The sequence below is a fragment of the Podarcis liolepis genome (genome assembly GCF_965112155.1).
Source record: "Podarcis liolepis genome assembly, chromosome: 3".
In the NCBI taxonomy this organism is placed as follows: Eukaryota; Metazoa; Chordata; class Lepidosauria; order Squamata; family Lacertidae; genus Podarcis; species Podarcis liolepis.
In genome coordinates, this window is record NC_139557.1 from 34,453,020 (window position 1) to 34,476,131 (window position 23,112).

The 23,112-nt window shown below is 41.7% G+C and overlaps 1 protein-coding gene across 12 annotated transcripts in view; it reads left to right on the forward strand.

Moving 5' to 3' along the window:
• MLIP (muscular LMNA interacting protein) overlaps positions 1-22,846 on the forward strand; it is a 50,167-nt gene extending 27,321 nt beyond the window's left edge. For 4 of the 12 annotated variants that reach the window (XM_083495519.1, XM_083495525.1, XM_083495521.1 and 1 more), the window contains 11 exons: positions 3,216-3,287; positions 4,396-4,461; positions 6,277-6,360; positions 6,464-6,523; positions 7,712-7,756; positions 10,101-10,145; positions 13,561-13,689; positions 14,557-14,745; positions 19,166-19,219; positions 20,607-20,766; positions 22,523-22,846. In XM_083495519.1, coding sequence (XP_083351645.1) covers positions 3,216-3,287; positions 4,396-4,461; positions 6,277-6,360; positions 6,464-6,523; positions 7,712-7,756; positions 10,101-10,145; positions 13,561-13,689; positions 14,557-14,745; positions 19,166-19,219; positions 20,607-20,765 — 903 coding nt within the window. In that variant the 3' untranslated portion in view covers position 20,766; positions 22,523-22,846. Of the gene's footprint in view, positions 1-3,215; positions 3,288-4,395; positions 4,462-6,276; positions 6,361-6,463; positions 6,524-7,711; positions 7,757-10,100; positions 10,146-13,560; positions 13,690-14,556; positions 14,746-19,165; positions 19,226-20,606; positions 20,767-22,484 lie in introns of all 12 variants that reach the window. The other 8 variants (XM_083495529.1, XM_083495524.1, XM_083495518.1 and 5 more) reach the window with 4 other exon arrangements.
• Positions 22,847-23,112: the final 266 nt, after the last annotated feature.

Sequence of the window (23,112 nt, forward strand, 5' to 3'; positions counted from 1 at the left end):
ACATGGCTTGTACCACTGATGAAGGAACGGTATATGCATCCGAGTACCCATGAATTAGGGACGCAAATGGCACTGTGGGTTAAACCACAGAGCCTAGGACTTGCCGATCAGAAGGTTGGCGGTTTGAATCCCTGTGATGGGGTGAGCTCCCATTGCTCGGTCCCAGCTCCTGCCAACCTAGCAGTTCGAAAGCACGTCAAAGTGCAAGTAGATAAATAGGTACCGCTCTGGCGGGAAGGTAAACGGTGTTTCCGTGCGCTGCTCTGGTTCGCCAGAAGCAGTTTAGTCATGCTTGCCACATGACCCGGAAGCTGTATGCCGGCTCCCTCGGCCAATAAAGCAAGATGAGTGCTGCAACCCCAGAGTCGGTCACGACTGGACCTAATGGTCAGGGGTCCCTTTACCTTTATCCATGAATTTCTGCATCATAGGATAACTGTATTTGTGGTTTTGACACCACATGTCATTAACAGTGTGCACCAGATTGCTCAGCAACTACTTTTAAGGCTTTGTTTCAAAATCCCTTCAGTTGAACCAGTGACCATTTACATACACGAAATCTTTTGGCACTGTTGGCACACATTCCAGCTTGTTAAAAAGAGAACTTTCCTCCCTTTCTGCTTTGTTCATGATAGAATGACAGTTCTAATCTGTGCTCATCAGTAAGTGGAAATAACCATGAGCTGCTCTGGATTAATTAATTTTGAAATTGAATTTTTTTGTTGTGATGCGCCCTGTTTTCTGAAGCAAGTAGGGCATTGTCTTCAATCCCACTTTTCAATCCAATCAATTGCAGCACAATTCAAACTTGCATCCACAATAGGCTGATTTACACATGCTGTTGATGGATATTATAATTATTGTTGGCGGGAACTAACTTTGTGGCTGGTTCCATAGAAATAGCTTTAATCAAATTCAATTAAAATGCAGCAGCTGTGTTACTGGATACAAATATTTATAAACCATTGTCCATATAAATCTCAAGCACGGTTCATTTTGTGAGGAAGTGTTTCCCCACACAAAAGCAGAGCATGCCTTCTTAAAGGCTGCTAATAATTCATGGCCTGCTATTACTACAGTCATCTCACTGTGCAAGGGATTGAAAAGCATGTGATTCTATGCAGTTTGCACAAAATGCTTGAATAGATTTTGCAGACATACAGGACAGAAGTCTTTCTGCCACATTCATGTGTGTGCGCGCACACACACACGTGGCTACCTGCAAAATAAATATGCTGTATGTGCAGCCCACAATTCTCTCACACATCTTATGTGCATTCCAGAAATCACTTTAGTGCATGGACATCCACAGTGGGGTAGTGGGCAGGCGAGGGCAGTTGCCCCATGCATGGTTTAACCATAATTCCCAGATTTTCTTTTTTTTAAGATAGGAAGTAAATTTCTACATTTGTAGAACCTGATATATGAGGCAAAACAGACAGGTATCATTCATATTTTTGTGAGAAATTAGCATGTCTTAACACATGGACTTAGGGGACGTGGGTGGCGCTGTGGTCTAAACCACAGAGCCTAGGGCTTGCTGATCAGAAGGTCAGCGGTTCAAATCCCCACAATGGGGTGAGCTCCTATTGCTCAGTCCCAGCTCCTGCCCACCTAGCAGTTCGAAAGCACATCAAAGTGCAAGTAGATAAATAGGTACCGCTCTGGTGGGAAGGTAAACGGTGTTTCCATGCACTGCTCTGGTTTCACCAGAAGTGGCTTCGTCATGCTGGCCACATGACCCGGAAAAACTGTCTGTGGACAAACGTCGGCTGCCTCGGCCAGTAAAGCGAAATGAGTGTCGCAACCACAGAGTCGTTCACGACTGGACTTAACTGCCAGGGGTACCTTTACCTTTACTTTAACACATGGACTTATGTTTCATGAATAAACAGCATCTCTCATAGTATTGGTATTTTGAGTACATGGAACTGCTCTCTAGAACATTGTGCCTTCAGAACTTCTAATGAGAGTCATGGTTTCAGGGGAACAGCTTATTGGGAGGAACACGGCGGAAATCCTCATCAAATAACACATTTATTCATAGAAAGAAAGAAAAATAATAATTTGATGCCAGCTTTATTGTTATGAGTCACTGACAACTCTACACAGTGCAAATTGGCTGAGGGAGCTGGCGTACAGCTTCCGGGTCATGTGGCCAGCATGACTAAGCCACTTCTGGCAAACCAGAGCAGCACACGGAAACACCATTTACCTTCCTGCTGGAGCGGTATCTATTTATCCATTTGCACTTTGACATGCTTTCAAACTGCTACGTGGGCAGGAGCTGGGACAGAGCAACAGGAGCTCAACCCGTCGCAGGGATTCGAATCGCCAACCTTCCGATCGGCAAGCCCTGCTGTCGCTAATTTTGGGTGGGATTCAGTCACATACTGGCAAATTCGGGTTGACCAAATAATGTTCATTTGGACCTCTTACATAGCAAACCTGCTTTCCTAAGAGATCAGAGTTTTTGCAGTAAGGAAAATGATGGGGAGATGCACTGGAAAGTGAAAGTCATATAGATTCCCCACAAACAAATCTGAATGGATGCTCATTAAATAGTTATCTAAGCTCCCTGCAAATCAGTTGTGATGAGTGCTCAATATACAGGTTGTCTGGAAAAGTGTTCCTAGTGTGTTTACCTTTTCCTTGGGAGTGAAATTGATTAGATGAAAAGGTGCTTGCTATCTGGTCCAAGGGACTTCACCACCGTCTAGCAAACAGAGCTAAGGAAGGCAACTGCAAGTCAGAATGGAGAAAGTCACAAATAGGCCTCTCCACCCTCCACCTCCACTTCAGTGGTTGTCTGTGTCTCAGGTCCATTATATTTGTATTGTTATCAAACTACTAGTGTTGCCTCTCTTTGCAAAGCAAAGAGTTATCACTATTGCTCTGTGAAAGTGGTCACCTGTCTTTATCTGGAGTGGTCTTCACTGACCCTGTCAGCAAAAGGGCATCCTTTCACACATGTGGGCTGCATGGATTGTATTTGAAGCAAAGCATAAAATGAATATTGTGTGCACCCTAACAGACAAATGAATGCATGCCAATGAATAGTGAAATGAATGTGTGAGCTAGTGTTCTATAAAAGTCAGAACAACATATTCACGCAGCATGTTAGCCCCCTTAATGTTTACAATATTTACAGTTGAGATTTTAATGTATGTTTTCTTTTTCCATTCTCACCGTCCCCTTTTGTTTATGATTTGTAGTCACACAAGATCAAGACAAGCTACAAGGCTTTTGCAGCAATCCCTACAAACACGCTACTTCTCGAACAGAAGGTTAGTTTATTAAAAAACCCTATTCCAGTGATAGTGGTAATTTTATAATTAGGAGTAGCCTGATAAAATCACTTATTTGGGGTACCAAAACATATGACCAATGCTCTGCTGTTTGTGGTAGATGATTGCCAGCTGTTTAGCCCTAAGCGTTGATAGTCACTCTAAACTACTGGCTACATTTACAGAGCATCCATCCTCAGGGATACTTGCCACCATTTGTGTGTGCTGTCTTGAAGAACTGGAGGTCTGGATTGGTTTCTGTTAGTCTTTCTAAGGAGCTTAACATTACAATAATCCAGGTTCCCCACCATAAGAATTCTGTTTGGAACCCTGGACAGAAGCAAATTTGGGAGAGCGCATCTGGTTCACTTACACTGGGTGCCACAACAATGACAAACAATGGAATGTGAGAGGAAGTGGAGCACCACATTTTGGTGAAATGTTAAAGCCTGAAGTCTTTCACTGCCCTGGGGAGCCACTGCCATTCAGCATAGCCAGTGTTGTGCTAGATGGGCAGGATGACTAAGTTCAGAGCAAAAGCAGCTTCAAGTGTCCCTATGGGAGAAAGTAAACATCAGTGTGCATGCTCCCTCTAGAGGACAGGTGGGCACAGTGCATCAGAACGGCAGCATGACTAAGAACCAGAAGTCACATTGGTTGTGCCCAGGCCCTTGGATCTCTCTCTTGATTGTGGAACCTGGCTGGGAGAAATTAGCTTAAAGTAACAAGGGAATCTTAAAAAAACACAAAAATAATTTAGGAAAAACTCATGTTTTCCTAAATTTACTCCTTAGATTCTACTGCTTCTACAAATGTGTGCATGGAGATTAAGATTATAATACTACAAGTGCGGTTTATTATTTTTGTTGTTGTTCCCCTGCGGTACTTTGCAAAATGAGTTGGGGTTACGGTAACAGCTGATTTGAGGGAATTCTTTTCTTTGGGACTTTGTATGCATGTTGCTTAGGGGGCTTGGACAGATGGGTGCAATCTCAACAAAAGAAAGAAACAGGTTAACAAATGAATAAAATTTGCATTGGAGTTCTGCCTTTGTTTTTTATTTTTCCAATGCTGCCTTGATCTCAGAATAATTTGAATTAATCCATAGGCACTCGATGAACCAGCCAAAGCAGAAGAAGTCGCAGAAAACAAATCTTTGGATACACATTCAGAGGTGACTCTATTCTTCTCTCTGAATTCAACCCATCCCTATGAAAATCCCTTTATTTCTGGTCATATCTCCATTTGACTGATCTTGTCCACAGTGAATAAATGTTAGAATTTGCACTTTTAGGTCGCATCCACGCCATTCATTGGAGAGCATTTCAAACACACTCCTACCTCGAAAGAATCTTGAAAATGGTCATGTACCTTTCAGAGATCTACAATTCCCAGTCACCTTAACAAACTATAGTTCCCAGGATCTTTGGGGAGGGGAGCAATATGTTTTAAATGAGCTTTAGATGTATGATGTGGATGTGATAGTTGTGGTTCCCAAAAGATGCAGGCTATTACAAAATGCTGATAGCTGTGTTTTTGCCCACTTCTAATGAAAACTTTGTAATGGTAAGAGCTGTCTGCCAGTGGAAACGATAGCCATGGGAGATGGCAGACTCTCCTTCACTTGATGGCATTTAAGGAGATGCTAGATGGGCACTTGCCAAGGATGCTATGGTCCAAGGGAAACCAGTGCTCTCCAGATATATATATTTTTCAATTTTTTCAATTGATTTTCACATTTATCACAAGGAAAAAGGAAAAACATTACAAAACACAAAACAAAGAAAAAAAGACACAAAAAAGAATTATTACTTCAAATCCCTAATTTCATTACATTGAAAACTGACTTCCTCAAATCCCCTCTATCTGAATTTCATTCTATCACCTATTTAACAGTTCTCCAAATTCATATTTCTAATGATATTAACTCCTTTCATTTACTTACCTCATCTCCTTTATTGATATTGTAATCCTTATTATTTACTAGCACATATTCTTATTCTACCCCTAAGCCTATTAATTTCTTCCAAGAATTTTCTATTTATCTTATATTACAGTATTTAGCTAAATATTCTTTAAATTTATTCCAATCCTCTTGTATCTCCTCTTCCTTCTGGTCGCGGATTTTTCCAGTCAGGCTGGCCAGCTCCAAAAAGTCCAACATCTTCATCTGCCATTCTTCTGTTGTTGGTATCTCTTGCGATTTCCAATTTTTGGCTAGTGCTCTCCAGATATTTTGGGCTATAACTCCCATCATTCCTAACCATTAGCCAAGCTGGTTGGTAGTTGTAGTCGACAATATCCAGAGGACAGAACATTGGCTCCCTCTGCTGTAGTTGCATTTTGCATTACAGTTCTTGCATTGAGAAGGTAGCTGGTCTACACACCCCCACATGCCCCCTTTAAGCTCTCTGATTCTAGAATTACAAGGGCATTTCAGATATTTGTGTGAAATTTGTCGAAAGACCAAAAAGGGGTTGGGAGATACATGCATGCTCTGGGTGGCGTTGGGTCATGATACATCTTTGGGGAGCTTAAAGTGTTGTGTTTTTGTGTTCAAGACAAATAAACAAATAACCCAAACGCTTAATCGTGTTGAACTTGAGCATTCTTGCCTGGAGAAAGATGGAGGCGAAGATATAATAGGATGTAGCAAGAAGAAAGATGGTGAAGGAGCAGAAAATGAATGGAGGCTGAAAAGCCATACGTTGGGCTTTGCAGGCACACTGCAATTGACAACACAATGCGGTTTGCACTTGGTAAAGTCAAGAGAAGGCGACCTATTGTTGTTGATTATAGAAGAGATGCAAGTTGTGGAACAGGACTTGAACAAGACAAAGACAAATTATGCGATATTCATGGCACAAGCTAATCCCAGTAATAAAAGCAGGAGATCATATGAAAAGGGGATGGTGAGCTGCAAATACATCCTTGGGGTGAAGCTGAGAATCATGTTGTAGGTAACCGTCTCTCTTTTAAAATCTTCTAGATGTGCTCCCCTGCTCAGCTCAGGCAACAAACTGAAGAGCTGTGTGCTGCTATTGATCAAGTCTTACAGGACCCCCTGTCTATGGTAACCAGATATTTAAAGCATCTTGTTTGTCTCTATGCTTTCTCCCCAACCCCTTTTGGTTTCTGCAACTGAGCACTTGCCATTTTCAACTCATCCTTTCTAGCGCCGTTGTGAATCTTCTCCAGGCTCCCTGCAGAACATATTGGATTCAGATGCAGGCAAAGTAAGTGGGCATGGATACCAGAATGCATGTTGTCTTACCCAGATGTCCACAGCAAAACATTTCTTCCCTGAAAACATGAACAAAGCAAGCTAAGGGTGTTCAAATTCAAGTTAATATGAAATTGTACTTTTCCATCTGACAAATGCACAATAGTCTGGGGTCGTTAATACACCCCATGCTTCATCTTTGACACAAGTTCAGGGGTGGGGTGGGGGGGACTTGTGACCCTCCAGAGGTGGTTTGACTGCTGCTCCCATCAGCCCCCGACCAGCATGGCCAATTGCCCGGGATAATGATGGGATCCGTAGTCCAACAACAACGGGAGGGTTACAGATTCCTGCTCTGGTGTGAAATACCCTGAAGGTTTTTCACTCTGTGGGTGGAACTACATACACATAAGGCCAGAAGTGACTAACCACCAATTTGGGGGCCTCATGTGCCCCTCCCCCAAATTTTTCAGGGCCCCTAAGATCGTCCCCTGATTTTGGAGATGATAATAATAATAATAATGGGAAGGAGGAGGAGGAGGGAGGCACAGTTCTGTGGTGGACTGATAAGGATGCAATTTTTTCCTCTACCTTGCATTCAATGCCCTTTTAAAATGTGTTATTGGGTTGTTCTTGTTTTTATTTTGATTATATATTTTGTGTTTCGATATTGGTGTTTTATCCTGTGAACCACCCAATTTGTTCTACCTGTCTACTATTACCAAATGGGGATAATTATGTGGTCCTTCTAGTTCCTCACAATGGGAGCAATGTGCTAACTAACTCTGATGTTTTTAATTCCCAGAAGGAAAAATAAACATATTCCAGGGTAGGGTTAAATAATGTTCTGGATGGTTGACAGTGAATCACTTGCTACAGTGATTGACCACAATGGTCTCATTCAACATAGTCCTAATATCTTAACAAGACACCCTTTTTCATGTTCAAATTCTGTGTGTATCTTAAGCAACAATCTTATATTCACCTGGGAGCAAGCCTCCCTGAATTCAGTCAAACTTACTTCTGAGTAGATGTGCGTAAGATTGTGTTGTTACTCGTCTGCATTGCTATTTGGTGATAACAACAGCAGAAAATTGCCTGAAAGTTACAATTTGGCACAAAACTTCTCAGTACAATGCACACGGAACTGGCCAACCTATGTTGCAATTACAATATCGGGCTGATTAATCTTTACCTACAGACATTGATGTCTTCACAGAGACCAGCTGGGCGGGAAACAAGATTTGTAAGTAATTAAGTAATGTCATAAATGGACTTTAAATTTCTTGCCTGCACTCAGCCTTTGTATCTATTGGCAAGAGCACAGCACAGCCTTGGAGCATATAAATGCAGAGTGCATTTTCTCATCACTGACTGGCTACAGCAAGTCGCTACAGATTAGGAAGAACAACTTCCAGACCTGGGAAAGGTGTTTCCAGAGAGATCTGAACTCTGGCATCTGCTCTCTCTCTCTCTCTCTCTCTCTCTCTCTCTCTCTCTCTCTCTCTCTCACACACACACACACACATTAAGCACTGATCATAATACCTTTACAAGAATGCCACGTTCAAAATCACATTATTCACTGTAATCTTAATCATCTTTAGTCTATCAAACTGAATGACAGAAGCCCATCTCTGGGGAACTGAAAATAAGTGGCTTGAAGGCATTAGCATTTAATGAAGCATTAAATGGCATTATCCATCTCTTCACCTAGCAGCAGCTCCTTACAGAACAGGCACCTGGAACAGAAATCTTGAAGCCTACTTGGATTTATTTCATTAGCTCCAACCAATGAGGAGCTATAACAGGGCAGCACCAACTGTATTTTCTCTTATGATGATGATGATGATGATGATGATAGTAATAATAGTTGCCCCAGCCACTCTGGGTGGCTTCCAACATATATCCGGCATTCCAGGATCAAATTAAAAATTGGGACATCTTCTGTAAATCCCAGACTGTCCCTGGAAAATAGGGGAACTTGAAGGGTCTGGAACATAAATATTGTGCCCAATAGCCACTGGTGGCCTTTTTCTAATCCTCTTTTAAAGCCATCACTTCCTCTTGCAGGGACAAATTTTATAGTTTAACTATTTTCCTCTGTGTAAAGTTGCTGATGTCACTTACAATTTCAGATTTGGGGTGTATTGCAAATCTTGCTCTTCTGTGTGTATATATTTTGGAATGAATGAACTGCTTACAGACATAGACTCTGCTTGGATAAATATGACAATATTTGGAATGAAACGTTGTAATTTTAAAAAGAATTTGTAAGAAAATGCACAAATGATTCCAACTAAGATGTTACTTTCTCACTGCAAAATGTATTCATTTCTCCTGTCATACCATGGATATTTTGTTATAAGGTGTGGTGAAGCGCAGAGATTTTGATGAAAACATAGGTGGGTTTTTCCTTCTATGCACAATTAACCGAGGGAGGGAGGGAGGGAGGGAGGGAGAGAACATTTATTATCCAGGGAAAGGTATTTATTTCAAGACAGGTTGATGTTGCAATTTTAGTCTACATGAGAATACATATTCATGGTTCCTCCTACAATTTGTTTTATTTCTTCAGAAGGCTCACTGTAGGAGGTAAAGGAATAAAAATTCCCAGTTTATGTTTTATTTATATTTCTAAATCAGTGCAATAGATAGCTAGAGAGGTGATGGGGTTTTTTATCATGTGCTGGCCCATAATGATTTGAAAAGGGAGTAGAAGTGATCATTCACACTTCTGAAATTGTCAAAAATGTTAAACTATGTTTGGGGCATTGTTCCACTGGTAACTGCCTGGGGGCTTTCCAAAAGATCAGTTTATCTAGTGCAACAAATATGCAGTTGATATTCATTTGCCACAAGTGCTAATAATGCAGTGTTGAAACAGGACTCAAATATAAGATGCCTACAATTAGGGAGAGGAGAATCTGTCAGTTTTTGTTCCTCTCAGTTTCTCATTTGTCTAGTCTTCAGTCATCATGAATATTCACCAGCATTTGCTTGCAAATCCCTCCTAATATACAAATTTTATACAATTTTCCAAATATACACATTTATGCAAGCAATTTCCCCCAATATAATGCATTGCTGAGTATGTAATTATCACTAATATACGGATTTTAATGAACAATTTATCCTAGTGAATATGTTTTTGTGTTCATTACTTGTCTGCAGAACTGAATTGCAAAAATCAGAGAAGTGAAAAAATTAAAATATACCTGTGTTTTGGTTCACGCATCAATTAAGTTCATTTTTAAATGTGAACTGAAGTGAACTTTCCCCTCCCTGTATCCCTGGATAAGCTGCTGCTATGAGCATTTTGATTTTTGTGCAATTCATTTTGTTGCTTGTAGAAACAGATTTCATTTGGGCTACCTTTCTCCTTTTCTTAGATCTTCAAATATTATGCACTATTGTGATGCTTAGTCTCATATTTTTTTTAAAAAAATCTGACACATCATTTGTTTTTGGGTTGACACATCATTTGTTTTGGGTTCATACTTTTTCCAAAGAAAAACAAGACACTCTTAACATGACGGAAAACAATGTATGCTTCTAGTTGAACTGATATTGTATGTATTTTATTTCAGGCTAACCTTCGTTCATTGCAATCTGTGGCACCTGAGAAGCAAAAGGTATGTTTCATGTCTAAACTAACACTCCCCACTACAATAAAATAAAATAAAATAAAATAAAATAAAATAAAATAAAATAGGTTATGGAGCTGAAAATGATTGCATTTAAAACACATCACGGGGTCAAGGTAGTTTTATTTATATTTATAGTTTCATGGCTTTTAAATCTAAATATGTGACCAACCAATTAAATAATAAAAATGCGGTGTCAGAGCAACCCATCGCTCAAGATGAAATTCAGTTGCAGGGCTCTAAACCAAACCTACAGGCATGGAATTATTCTACCTAGGGCCAAACTGCGTGTTGCATATAGTAGAGCTGTAGCTTCAGTGGGGCTAACTGGGTTTTTTTGACCCGGGTGAAGTCTCCAGAGGGGCACCATTGAGGCTCCCAGCCTTTGTGAGTGTATGATGCAAATGTGCATGGGTGTGTGTGCCAAACTTGGTCTTTGACCTGGGTGAAACAAAAATTAGTTTCACTCCTTCATATAGTGCACTTAAAAAACCCCAACTGCTTAGAAGTGGGTAGATCAACTTATGTTGGCATGTGCAAAACAAAATCTTGGAAGTGCCTCTTTCTAGAAGTAAAAATGAAGTTGTTATGTACTGAAGTTCTCACCCTGGGCCAGCAGGGGGATACTGTAGATAGTTATGCAAATAAGGGATTGAAAGTGACGTTCAGTGATTGGATAGTTTTTATGCAAATGAAGGATCAAAAAGTGACGTTCAGTGATTGGATAGTTTTAGAAAATTGTTACAGTTACGTTGTACTGGAGCTCTATATAAGCAGGCTGACTGAACCCTTCAGTTCAGTTCTGTTCTGGCCTATGAATAAACAAGAGCTGTTTGAAGAATCGCTGCGTTGTCTGATATGTTCACCCACAACTTAACAGAAGTGATAATAAATTAAATGCTTAAGCATTTGCTGCTCTGTCTCCCTGCCTATGGGAGATGCAGCTATGCATCTGAGAGAGTTTCGCAGAACAGTGCCCAGCATTCGGAATAGATCTGCATGTTGCTTGAAGCTGGGATGTGATTTGTCAAGCAAAATAACTTTGGCCAAGCGGCTGACAAAGAGGCTTGCCAAATATATTGCTTCGTTAGGAGCAATATCAATGCAGCGGATTGCTAATACCATTGTATTCGAAGCTGCTTTGCAGTTATCTTCCATTGAATAAATCAAACGCTTGAGATGTCGTGTTTTCAGTCTGGTGCTGAGCCTCAGGACTTCATCATTTTATTAACTGCAAAGCAATATTCAGCAGGCTGTTTATTATGATGTCAAGAAAACAACGTGCTTATTTGGAACTCTAAAACGGATTCCTCGCTATTTTTGAAGTGCCTTGCTTTCATTTACAGATCATGAGCATTAAGTAACAACTTGAACTTCATAGCACTGTTGGACAGGAAGGGGTTTGGGAAAACCTAGTCCCATAGCCCTGTCTAACCATTGACATGCAATGCAGCATGGAAGCCTAGAAACTGATAGTAGGCATAGCATTCAGTATCCTGAGAATCTCAGCTTTCTTTTCCTTCAACATCAAGTTTCTAGTCCTTATGGTTATGAAAATGGACTATGACAGTATAAGGGCATATTGTCCCCTGGGAAAGCTTTCGTGCTCATCTTTTTCAATATGAGTGATGAATTGTTGTGCCACCCAAAATGACTTGTGATGTGTTGGGGAAAATGGAAGTGATCAGCAACAGGACACAAGCAAATACAAATAAATATTTTCTTATTGGTTATGTATCTGGCTTTCCTAAGTATTGGCTTCCATAAGGCATCGATGAAGACCTGATGTTTCCTATAGAACAATGCAATACAGAGAAAGTATAGAGTGCTAAAAGAGAGTTCAAAATATTTAATTTATATGTTTTACATGTACAAATCAAGTAACTTGTATCTCGTGAATGTTCATGAGATTTGTTGCTCCATAAACATGGGCTCAAATAAAAGAATTTGCATTTTCCTGTTAGGCGTTTCTGGAGAGCAGTAATTTAGTTGCCAGTGGGAGGGCAATAATTAGACTTCTTAAATCCAAAGCTTTTGCCTCCTGTTCTTCTGATACATACATGAAAAGGAATTTTTATTATCCTTATGTGGGTTGTATGAGACCACTGACTGTCATTGCTTTATTTTTTTTAAGTATTGATAGAATACAAAATGTTCTATTAATATTTTCCTGAGTGAAATATAGCCCTGGTAGGAGAATGACATAAAAAGCATTGAAAGTAATTTTTCTTTCCCTTCCTTCCTTCCTTCCTTCCTTCCTTCCTTCCTTCCCCTTCCCCTTCTCCTTCTCCTTCTCCTTCTCCTTCTCCTTCTCCTCTCTTTTCCCCTTTCTCTTTCCCTTTCTCTTTCTCCACCTTTTAATAATTCCAATACAGATGCAAACTTTTCCTTCCTTTTTCTTACCTTGTTGGTAGTAAGTAGGTGCAACAGGTGGTCTGAGGTGTGTCTGCGAAACTGCAGTTAAAAATCATCCAGCCTCTAGCACAATGTATTACAATTGCTACAACAGGCAGAAAAATCATTAAGAGATCTTCCAAGACCCCCATCAATTTTCAAAGTTTTCCAGGGGTGGGGGGTTCAGAACCACGGCACTAAGTGAAATGCATTCCACCAGGGCAGCTTGAGAAAAAGCTTGTCTATCTGGGACAGTGAAACAGATGGCTTAAACACCTGTCATGACACAGTTCACTTTTAGTAGGCTATATGCAGTTTGCTAGCTACCACATTCCGCCTGAGTCTTCTTCTCATCTTCCACTGAGGCCCTGCCCCCTGGTGCCTTCCATTTTTGGGCTGTGATGCTACAAAGGACAGAGCTTTTCAGGGGTGGCACCTGGTTTTAGAAACCCCCGGTAAAGAAGTTCCACTGGTGCCTACTTTGCAAGCCTTTAGATTCCAGGTTAAGGCATTTTTATTTATCTGGAAGTGTATGTGTGTGTAAATAAAATAATAAATAAATAAATAAATAAATAAATAAATAAATAAATAAATAAATAAATAAAGCAAGCCTTGGCACGCCTTGTGGGTTGGGTTTTATACACGATCTTAAAAAAAGAAAAGAAAAAAAGAAGTTCTGACTCTCCAGTTGCGGCAGCAACTGCTCAGGGATGATGGGAGTTGTAGTCCAGCAATGTCTCCTGTGCCAAAGGTGGTTTTCAGCTATGATTTATACTGGTTGTGCCACAAATGCATCAGGGTGGACGAGTGCAGCAGTTTCCCTTTCGTACTTAGCCGTTCTTGACTTCGGCAAGAAGAAATACTCATTGAGAAGTAACGATTGTATCTTTATACTTTATAACATGTAAGGGTGGCAAGTTAATATCTAGGAATGTATGCAGTTTTCCAAGACGTGCACACAATTCACACACCCAAACGTATCTCTCTACTTCTCTTTCCTGGAAACTAGACAAAGCCTGGTGTCATTCGTCCAACAATGGTGAAAGCAAAAATAATAACGTTAAAGGAAGAGGAACCTGCCCAACCAAACCCATTCAGAAAGTACCTAGAAGAAACCGGTGGCCTACAAACTGAACAGGTAAAGCTTCTTTCTTTTCCTAATTCAGCTGAGATTTTCTTACTGGAACAGTGTAGCTGAATTTGTCTTAAGTGTGCAGGTGAATATTTTAAACAATGGAAATAACAAACCATCCCTGAACCAAACCCTCTTCCCACTTATCCCCAATATCTAATAAGAACTGCCCCCCTCCTTTGCTGATGTCATTGCACTGTGTGCCTCCCCACTTTTGTGTCATGGGTTGGTAAGAATGGGGAAACTTGGGCCCCAAACCCCACATAGCCACCAGGCTCCAGGGTAACTCTGGGAGAATATTTACTAGCTCTTAGATGAACCCGCCTCACAGGGTTGCTGTGAGGATAGCATGGGAAGGTATCCATTTATGCCACCCTCGGATGAAGCAAATCAGACATCCACCAGCTACTCCTTGTCCCGCTACATTAACTATTTTTTCTTCCTTATCCAAACAACTTGTGAACAATTGTGTCCAATCCAACAGGAGCATGAGGCAACATAGTAGGTTCTCCCTTGCTGATATGAGCCCATCTTTCATATTATAATAAACTGCAGTCCTTTACTGTATCTACTGCAGTAACTGTATTAACATCCACAAAACCATACAGAAATAACAAGCAGTGGCGTAGCGTGGGTTGTCAGCACCCGGGGCAAGGCAAGTAATTTGCGCCCCCTAACCCGTGGATTTGCACCCCCTAACCCTAACCCCCAAATGTTGCGCCCGGTGCGGTCGGGCCCCCCTGCACCCCCCACGCTACGCCACTGATAACAAGTGAATTCTTAATCGTACAAAGTCAAGCGAACTGGGCATCCCCTCTAGGCCTCTTGGGTTGTCCTTTAACCAGTCTCTTTGTCTGCTTCTCTTTCTTCCAGGATTCATCTCTTTCCCATCCTTATTTATATACTAAACTGAGCTCTCCTACTAAGTCCCCATTGCACCCACAGGGACTCTCTCATGCTGACTTGCTAACTCCTGGTCCATTCAATCATTTGGGTTCCATCTTTGGCGACATCCATGACAGTTCTTATAGTCCTTACCATCGCAATACTTTGTATAACAAGGTGAGAAATGTCCCTTCCCCGTGTTTCTGTTGTGTTAATGAAGGACAAAGGTTTTTGAGGCAGCAATTCTAAAGACAAAGTAATTCTATATACGAATGCATTGATATAGTGCCCTTTGGCCAAATGGTTTCATAAGAACATAAAAGTAGCCCGACTGGACCAGACCAAAGGCCTGGGGTCAGACGCAGACGGTCTTTATTGGCTCCCAAACCCTGCCCACTAGCCTGGCCAGATTGGCCAGGATTCAGATAAACAGATGGCAGGAAAGCCCAGTACTCCCTAGCGGCTGGCTTAGGAGTTCTCCAATGACTGACCGCCTAAATCAGGCACTGCTCCCAGGGGGTAGGTATTTGGAGCTGCCTATGCTGTGACCAGGTAAGCAGCCATTTATGAACCAGATGCCTGCGTGAACCAGATGCCCATCAGCAGGGCCAATAGCCCTCTCCTGATGCTGTTCCCCAGAAACTGGTATTCAGAACCATACCTGGATGCTTCACAACAAATCAGGGCAGTTTCAAAAACATAGCACTTTTAAGCACATAAGAACGCGGGTGGCGCTGTGGTCTAAACCACTGAGGCTTGGACTTGCCGATCAAAAGGTCAGCAGTTTGAATCCCTGCAACGGGGTGAGCTTCCGTTGCTCGGTCTCAGCTCCTGCCAACCTAGCAGTTCGAAAGCACACCAAAAAGTACAAGTAGATTAATAGGTACCGCTCCAGTGGGAAGGTAAATGGCATTTCTGTGTGCTGCTCTGGTTCGCCAGAAGCAGCTTAGTCATGCTGGCCACATAACCTGGAAAAACTGTCTGCGGAGCAGACAAACGCCGGCTCCCTCGGTCTGTAAAGTGAGATGAGCGCCGCAACCCCAGAGTCGTTCACAACTGGACTTAACTGCCCGGGGTACCTTTACCTTTAAGGACACTTACTTGGCAGGTACTTGACATCAATAAGTTATATGTGGCCTCTAATAAGCATCTTCAAATATTGTGAAATAATGCAAATGAAAAAGCATTAAAACAAGCGTCCCTGTGTTGTGAATTTCACTGCCTTCCTCAAGGCAGCCTCATTGGCTGACAGGGATGTGGAAAATGCCCTATCATGTGGGGAGCATTGCTAAATATTATGGGATGGGAGGAGAAGTTACCACGAGGATGCTATTTCCAGAAGCATCTTGGTGAAGTATATAATACGATCAGATTCAATACTAAGTCAAATTCTGGACCACATAGACCAGAATTAAAAATTATGTGAGTGTCCCATTTCTGTGTAAAACATAATTGAATACCACCCCATTCCTTTTCAGAAACTGTAGATATCCTAGCACGGCAGAGCTAAATTTCATTGGTCTTGATCTAAATTTCACTTGATCTCTGATTAGCTTTAGAGATTTTTTTTTTCAATAGAAAGTGCAGTCTTTCCAGCATCATTAAAAATATATCCTAGGCATTTTCTCAAACTATCTCACATGAGTTGAATTTTAAATTAACCTTCTGCTGTGTCTACAATGAAATCTGAATTAACTAGGTAAGTTGTACTGTGATCATTCTACCACTAGAGAGCAAGATTCACTGAGCAAAATGACCTTCAGCGTTCATGAAGCATTAACACACCTGCTTAAGCTGAATGGATTCAGGTATTTTTCATTGGCTTTTGAAAAAGCAATTCTTCATTTAGAAAGAAATTTACAATGGCACTCACCAGGGAGATATAGATAGATAGATAGATAGATAGATAGATAGATAGATAGATAGATAGAGATATAGATCTCCCTGGTGAGTGCCATTGTAAATTAACCTGGTGAGAAAGAGTCTTTTTATGCCTTGTATCAGGGCCATCTTAAGCATATCTGGCGCCATGGTGCAAAGATCCCTCTGGTGCCCCCCACCTTTCCCAGAGTTGTTGACCTTTTCCCAAGCCTCTGTGGGGATCGCTCTCCTCCCACAGAGGCTTGGGAAGAAAGCTGCACGCCTACCAGCCATATGGTTGATGGGGCACAGCTGATGGGTGTGCAAGGAAAGGGGAGGCCAGCAGCAAAGCCGCGCAGCTCCCCCACTCGCTGGGGTGCCCGAGAGGCCGGCAGTAGCACCTCGACTTACGTAACCCTCGGGTAATGTAAACTTCGGGTTGTGAAAGCAGCAAACCCGGAAGTGTTTTGCCATGCATGCATGTGCAGAAGTGGCCTACCGTCTACCGCCGTGGGTTCATGAGCAGAAGCGGTCTAACGCTTCTCCTCCAGTTGCGAAAACCTCGGGATCCGGCCGGACCTCTGGAATGGAACCCGTTCCGGAGGTACCACTGTACTATAATGTAAAAAGAAGTGCTTCTCATCATCATGATTAAGGCTGTGACCTCCTGACCAGGTTGTACTGACTGACTGTTGATGGGCAGCTTCAAAGTCTCCCTTAAGATGGTTCTTTATTTTGAAAAGGACTTGAACAGGACAGCTTTCAAACAAAGGACTGCTTTCTGTAAGACAGGACACACAGCCTGAAAGAATTGGGTGGGGGGGCAGTTTACCTTAGAAATAAATTGGATTTGTGTGTAAACTTTAAGTGCTTCTGTATGTTTTTGCATTCCTTTCACATCAGGACAAAACAGATCTGCATGTCTTAAACGCCTAGGGAGAACGAAAGTTTGAAAGAGATTTTAGCCTCACTAAATAGCACAGAAAATATGTGGGAAACAGAAGATGTTGGAAACAGTCTTGTTGCTATGGCATTTGCCAGTTGCCAACTGGTAGAATTTGATGTCAAGGGCACACAGTTCCTCTTGGGAATGAAAAAAACCTCCCACAGCTAAAAAGACAGTCGTTCAAAAAGCCCCACGCTTCTGCTGTGAGTGATAGCAGGTGATCTACCATACCATTAAAAATATGGAAAGTAAACATGACTCATTCTCTCATGCAAGAGGAATAAAGGTTTAATTAATCTATTTTGTGATCTTCTGGCGCTGCAGCTTAAGTGTCAAGTGTTCTGACATGGAATTGCTGGTCTAGAAAGAACAGTGTCAGAAAGCCTTTTGAGATGCCCGAAGAGTAGAAGGAACACTTGGGTTTATTGGGGCAGGTGTGGGAGGTCAGAGAGAGAGAGGAGCCACTGGTGACATACCTACACTCATATTACTCTCAGCATGGTCCTTAGCTGCATACAAATGGTATGTGTATAGGTTCTACTCTAACTCCAACAATTTGGAGTTAGAGCTGACAGTGGGTGTTCCCTGACTCTTCCCCCCATTTTTTGGTGGGATTCAGTGACATGTTGGCAAATTCAGGTAGAGAAATTAAAGTTGATTTGGCATTCTTGCAAGCACCCCCTCCTTCCCTCCCCTCCAAAATCAGACCTTTGTGAAAAGGAAAAGGCGCTGGAAAGTATGGGTCAATGTTTCCTTGATGGAACATCATCTAACCTCCCTGGAAACAAATGAGGATAAGTGCTCAATAAATCGGTTGTTTGCATATGAATAAAAACTAAGTATTTCAAGCTGGCATTTTCTGGATATGGGGTTTTATTCTTTTGGGGGAATTGCAACTAAACATCTAAATTAGCATCCTATTTCTAGCAGGGGACAAAACAGCTGGTTATGGAAAGCCCCAAAAGTGAAAGCTCTAAACATGAGGATTCCATGTAGGCAAGAAGACCCTCAGCTACAGACCAGCCTTTCCCATCCTTGGTTCCTCCAGATGTTGCTGAGCTCTCACCATCCTTGATCATTGACCATGTTGGTTGATGGTAGTTGATACCCAACAACACCCAGAGACATCCTAAGTCTAGGGAAAGCTGTTATAGACAGAGGAGCTGATCTGATTCCCTTTTAAATTAATCTAAGCTAGTAGTGATCACTATACAGCTAGCACTCTCTGGGGCTATGTGGGTAGCAGCAAACGTAAGGCTCAGTGGCTGAGGTCACCAGAGACTGAAAACTGGTTTAGCACCCATCCTCCAACAGTCTCCACAAGTGAATATTTTCCTTTATTTAATCCTGTGGAAAGGGTGAAGCACAGCTTTTAAGGCTATTGTTACAGTGTGGGGGGGGGGCTCACCTTCATCACCACCCCAAACAGCATTTGGAAGATTGTCCACCACTGATGGAAATCTTGCAAAGTATTGGGGTGTGTCTGAGTGCCTGTACACAGTGCACATTGAGATGCACTGCAGACACACACTTTCAAAATCTTCAAAGTACACAGACCCGCACATGCATGCTGTCTGTCTTAATGATGGGCATTCTGCTAACAGTACAGTGAGAGGAGTTTTTCAGACATCAAACTGTCATGCAGGGTTCATGGGCATTTATCTGAACATTTATCTTCAGTGTATTGGCGTCCCATTTGCAATACGCCAGGTGTTTCACCCTCATGAAATGGCATTAAGTGCCATTGCAGTGTCTGCTTTGTAACGCTCTTGACATTTCCTCTCTTTGCAGCCCACTCATCCGATAGTGCCCATTCCAGAAAATGAAGCACTCAGCTCCAAAGAGGTAATGGTAAAGCATTCTGCATTTCTAAATGCATGCAGGGTTATGACCGCTCACTCAGATTTGTTCTTGTTGATGCAATGTAAGAATGAAAATTAGGAGAGGGTGTAGATGGGAAAAGGTTGTTTTGTATGACAGGTTCACATGCATGGGTTAAATCCTTTAATCTGTTTATTTATTTTACTTCTTTATAAAGGCATTCAAATACACAACAGGGAAACCACAATGCTATAAGTAAAATGCAGCTGATAACCCAAATGACACAATTAATTAACTTTTGACAATAAAACACCAGGAAATGCTTTAGTGCACAGGTATGTTTTTAACGGGAGACGCGGGTGGTGCTGTGGGTTAAACCACAGAGCCTAGGATTTGCCGATCAGAAGATTTCAAATCCCTGTGACGGGGTGAGCTCCCGTTGCTCGGTCCCTGCTCCTGCCAACCTAGCATTCGAAAACAAGTCAAAGTGCAAGTAGATAAATAGGTGCTGCTCCGGCGGGAAGGTAAATGGCATTTCCGTGTGCTGCTCTGGTTCGCCAGAAGCCGCTTAGTCATGCTGGCCACATGACCCGGAAGCTGTACGCTGGCTCCCTCAGCCAATAAAGCGAGATGAGCGCCGCAAACCCAGAGTGGACCTAATGGTCGGGGTCCCTTTAGCTTTACCTATGTTTTTAACAAGTGCTGTGTTTAACAAGTGTTGGCACTTGTTGGAGCTGTAAGGGAGGCAATTCTATATAGAAAGGGGGCCACCACAGAGAAGGCCCTCCCCCTGGTTTCCTCCAACCAAGATAGTGACACAGCCAAGAGTGTAATGCTTGGACAGGACAGTAGGGGCAGAGGCACTCCTCCAGGTATCCTGGTCACAAGTTGTTTTATAGGTTAGCTTATCGGAAGCCAGTGGAGTAGCTTCAGGAACTGTGTAATATGTGTGAAAGAGAGCACTAAATGGCACACAAATTACACACTTGTGCCTACAAATGAAAATAATGGTGATCACGGCATGGCGATAGGTAGGATAGAATTTATCATATAGAAGGGGAAGGGGAAATCCTGCCTGTACCTTTTTTGTGGCTGAACAAGGAGACTGAAGCCAACACTCTTGTTGCTGAGTGGATGGCTGGCCTGATGTAGACACAGGATTCTAATGTTATTCTCATGCCATGGCTGTCAGGAGCCCCACCTACCAAACTTCTTCCTCAGCTATGGCTGGTGTGGGGGCAGGAGGGGGAAGCTTGTTCTAGAGTGAAGCCTTTATTCTGTTTCCCCAAATTTAAAACTTCTAAAACTTCTAAAAGCTATGTTGTTTTTTTGAAGAGGAAAAAGAGAGGGGCAAGCATACCTGTGTTGTGTTCAGAATAGCAATATTCTTTCTAACTGGAAACTTTTACAGCTTTGTTCTGCTAGAGCACAAAACAAGCTGGATTTGCTGCCCTGCCAGGAAAACAAAGATCTAAGCAGAGGAAATGTTCCAGACAATGGCAGTCCTCACAGCAGAGCTCACTGTCTACCCAGAGGAGACTTTGAGAACGTTTTTGCGAAAACCACCTAAGGTAGATTTGTTTATTATCCTACCTTCCCCCAATGAGCTCAAGGTGGCATGCATTGTACTCACAGTGGTCTGTGAGGTAGATGAGGCTGAGTATGACTTACCCCAAGGTCACCTAGTGTGCTTTGTGGCTAAGTGGGGATTTGAACCCTGATCTCCAGGAACCAGACCAGTGTTTCCCAAACCTGGGTCTCCAGCTGCATTTGGACTACAATTCCCATCATCCCTGACCACTGGTCCTGCTAGCTAGGGATGATGGGAGCTGTAGTCCAAAAACAGCTAGAGACCCAAGTTTGGGAAACACTGTTCTAGACCAACACTTTATCCTAGCCTTTCTCAACCTTGGTCTCCAGATGTTCTTGAACAACAACTCTCATCATCATTGACCACTGGTCATGCTGGCTAGGAATGATGGGAGTTGTAGTCCAACAACATCTAGGGACCCAAGGTTGAGAAAACCTTCTCTGACCACTGCAATACTATTTCCTGTTCATGACCCACCTTTTCGATATGTAAAGCATGCAAGGCACATGGCAGGAGGTCCAGCAGCAGGGTCTAGCCATCTTGCCCTCTGCACTCAGAACAGAAACACTGATGACCCTCCAAATGGGTTGCAGAAGTTGCCTAATAAAGACCTCTTAGGTTCTCATCAATGAATTAGTGCATCAGTCTTTAGCCTCCAGGATCTCTGAAATAATTATAGGCTGTCTGTGTAAAATAATACCCTTTATTAACAAAGAGGGACATCATCACAGCTGGATGTTTCATGCGATGTTAACAACTCAGCACTGTAGACATGCTCTACTAAAGCCCAATAATGGATCAAAATTATTTATTCATATGAGCATGTTTGCACTCTGGTCAACACACCCCTGTTGTACCTTGGTTTTTGAACAGCTTAGTTCTTGAACGTTTTGGCTCCCGAACACCAAACTGTTCCAGTTTCCGAACTATTTTGGAAGCCAAACATCCAACGGGGCTTCAGTGGCTTCCGATTGGCTGCAGGAGCTTCCTGCAGCCAATCAGAAGCCGTGCTTTAGTTTCTGAACTTTTTGGAAGTTGAACGGACTTCTGGAACGGATTCCTTTCAACTTCCAAGGCATGACTGTATATAAAGTTAATATATAATAATAATAATAATAATAATAATAATAATAATAATAATAATGCAATTAGTAATAATAATACAATAATACAATTAAGCTGGGATATAAGGGTTCAGGTGGTCCCTAAGGTATGCTGGACCTGAGCTGTATTAATTTACAAAGCCCTGAACAAGGACTTTGAAAAGGAGCATAAGATGCTTTCAAGTGCATCATTTTAGGATGAAGACAGGTGTAAGGCTACAATACTGCGCATTCTTACTTCAGACTAAGCCCAATTTAATTCCATTGGACTTACATCTGAGAAAATACATACACAGAAGATTATGGTGCCTAAATGATGGAATTTATTTGAACATACATTTGAAGCATTCCAAGACGTAATTTTTTAGGGTAGTGGATATATATTCAGATTACTTTCCACTACACTTAAAATGTTAATGTGCCTTCAATTTCAGGTTCTTATAGTGAATTTAACATCCTTTTCACAAATATCCAATAGCCTGAGTACATGACTATCTGTATGTTAGTGGCTTAGTAAAATCTTACGTGGTAATCCAGTTCTAATTGTTTATAAATTGGAACATCAATTGATGGAGATTATTAGATACAATTTCAGTCTGTGGCATTTCTCTCTCTCTCTCTCTCTCTTTTCAGACATGATTTCGGATTAGAAGTTAATTGTAGGGAATGCTACTTACCAGTCTGCTGCGATGCTGACATGAGATCTATGCTGAAGTGAGCTGAAGTGTTGCAGCTTAAAAATGGCCTCTCTCTGTATTCGTTGTAAAATATCAGTAGCATACCACAAGTAATCAGGAACTCAACAGTGAATATACAGTGAAATGATTGTTGAAAAATTCTGTATAACTTCCTGAAGTGTTTTTAACGCATGTTGCCTAGAAAATCAGCTTCGGCTGATCAGAAAACGATTTACATTTTGAAATGAAATAAAGTTGAGTTGTATATTGTATAAAGCAATTTTCATGTGTGACTCATTTATGCCTGCTGAATAGTGGTCAGAAGGATTTGTTAGTTGTGTTAGTCTATTTATTATTCTTTTTATTTATTATTCTATTTATTATAATACTATTCATTAAATTTATATACAGTACAGTGGTACCTCGGGTTACATACGCTTCAGGTTACATACGCTTCAGGTTACAGACTCCACTAACCCAAAAATAGTGCTTCAGGTTAAGAACTTTGCTTCAGAATGAGAACAAAAATTGTGCTACGGCGGTGCA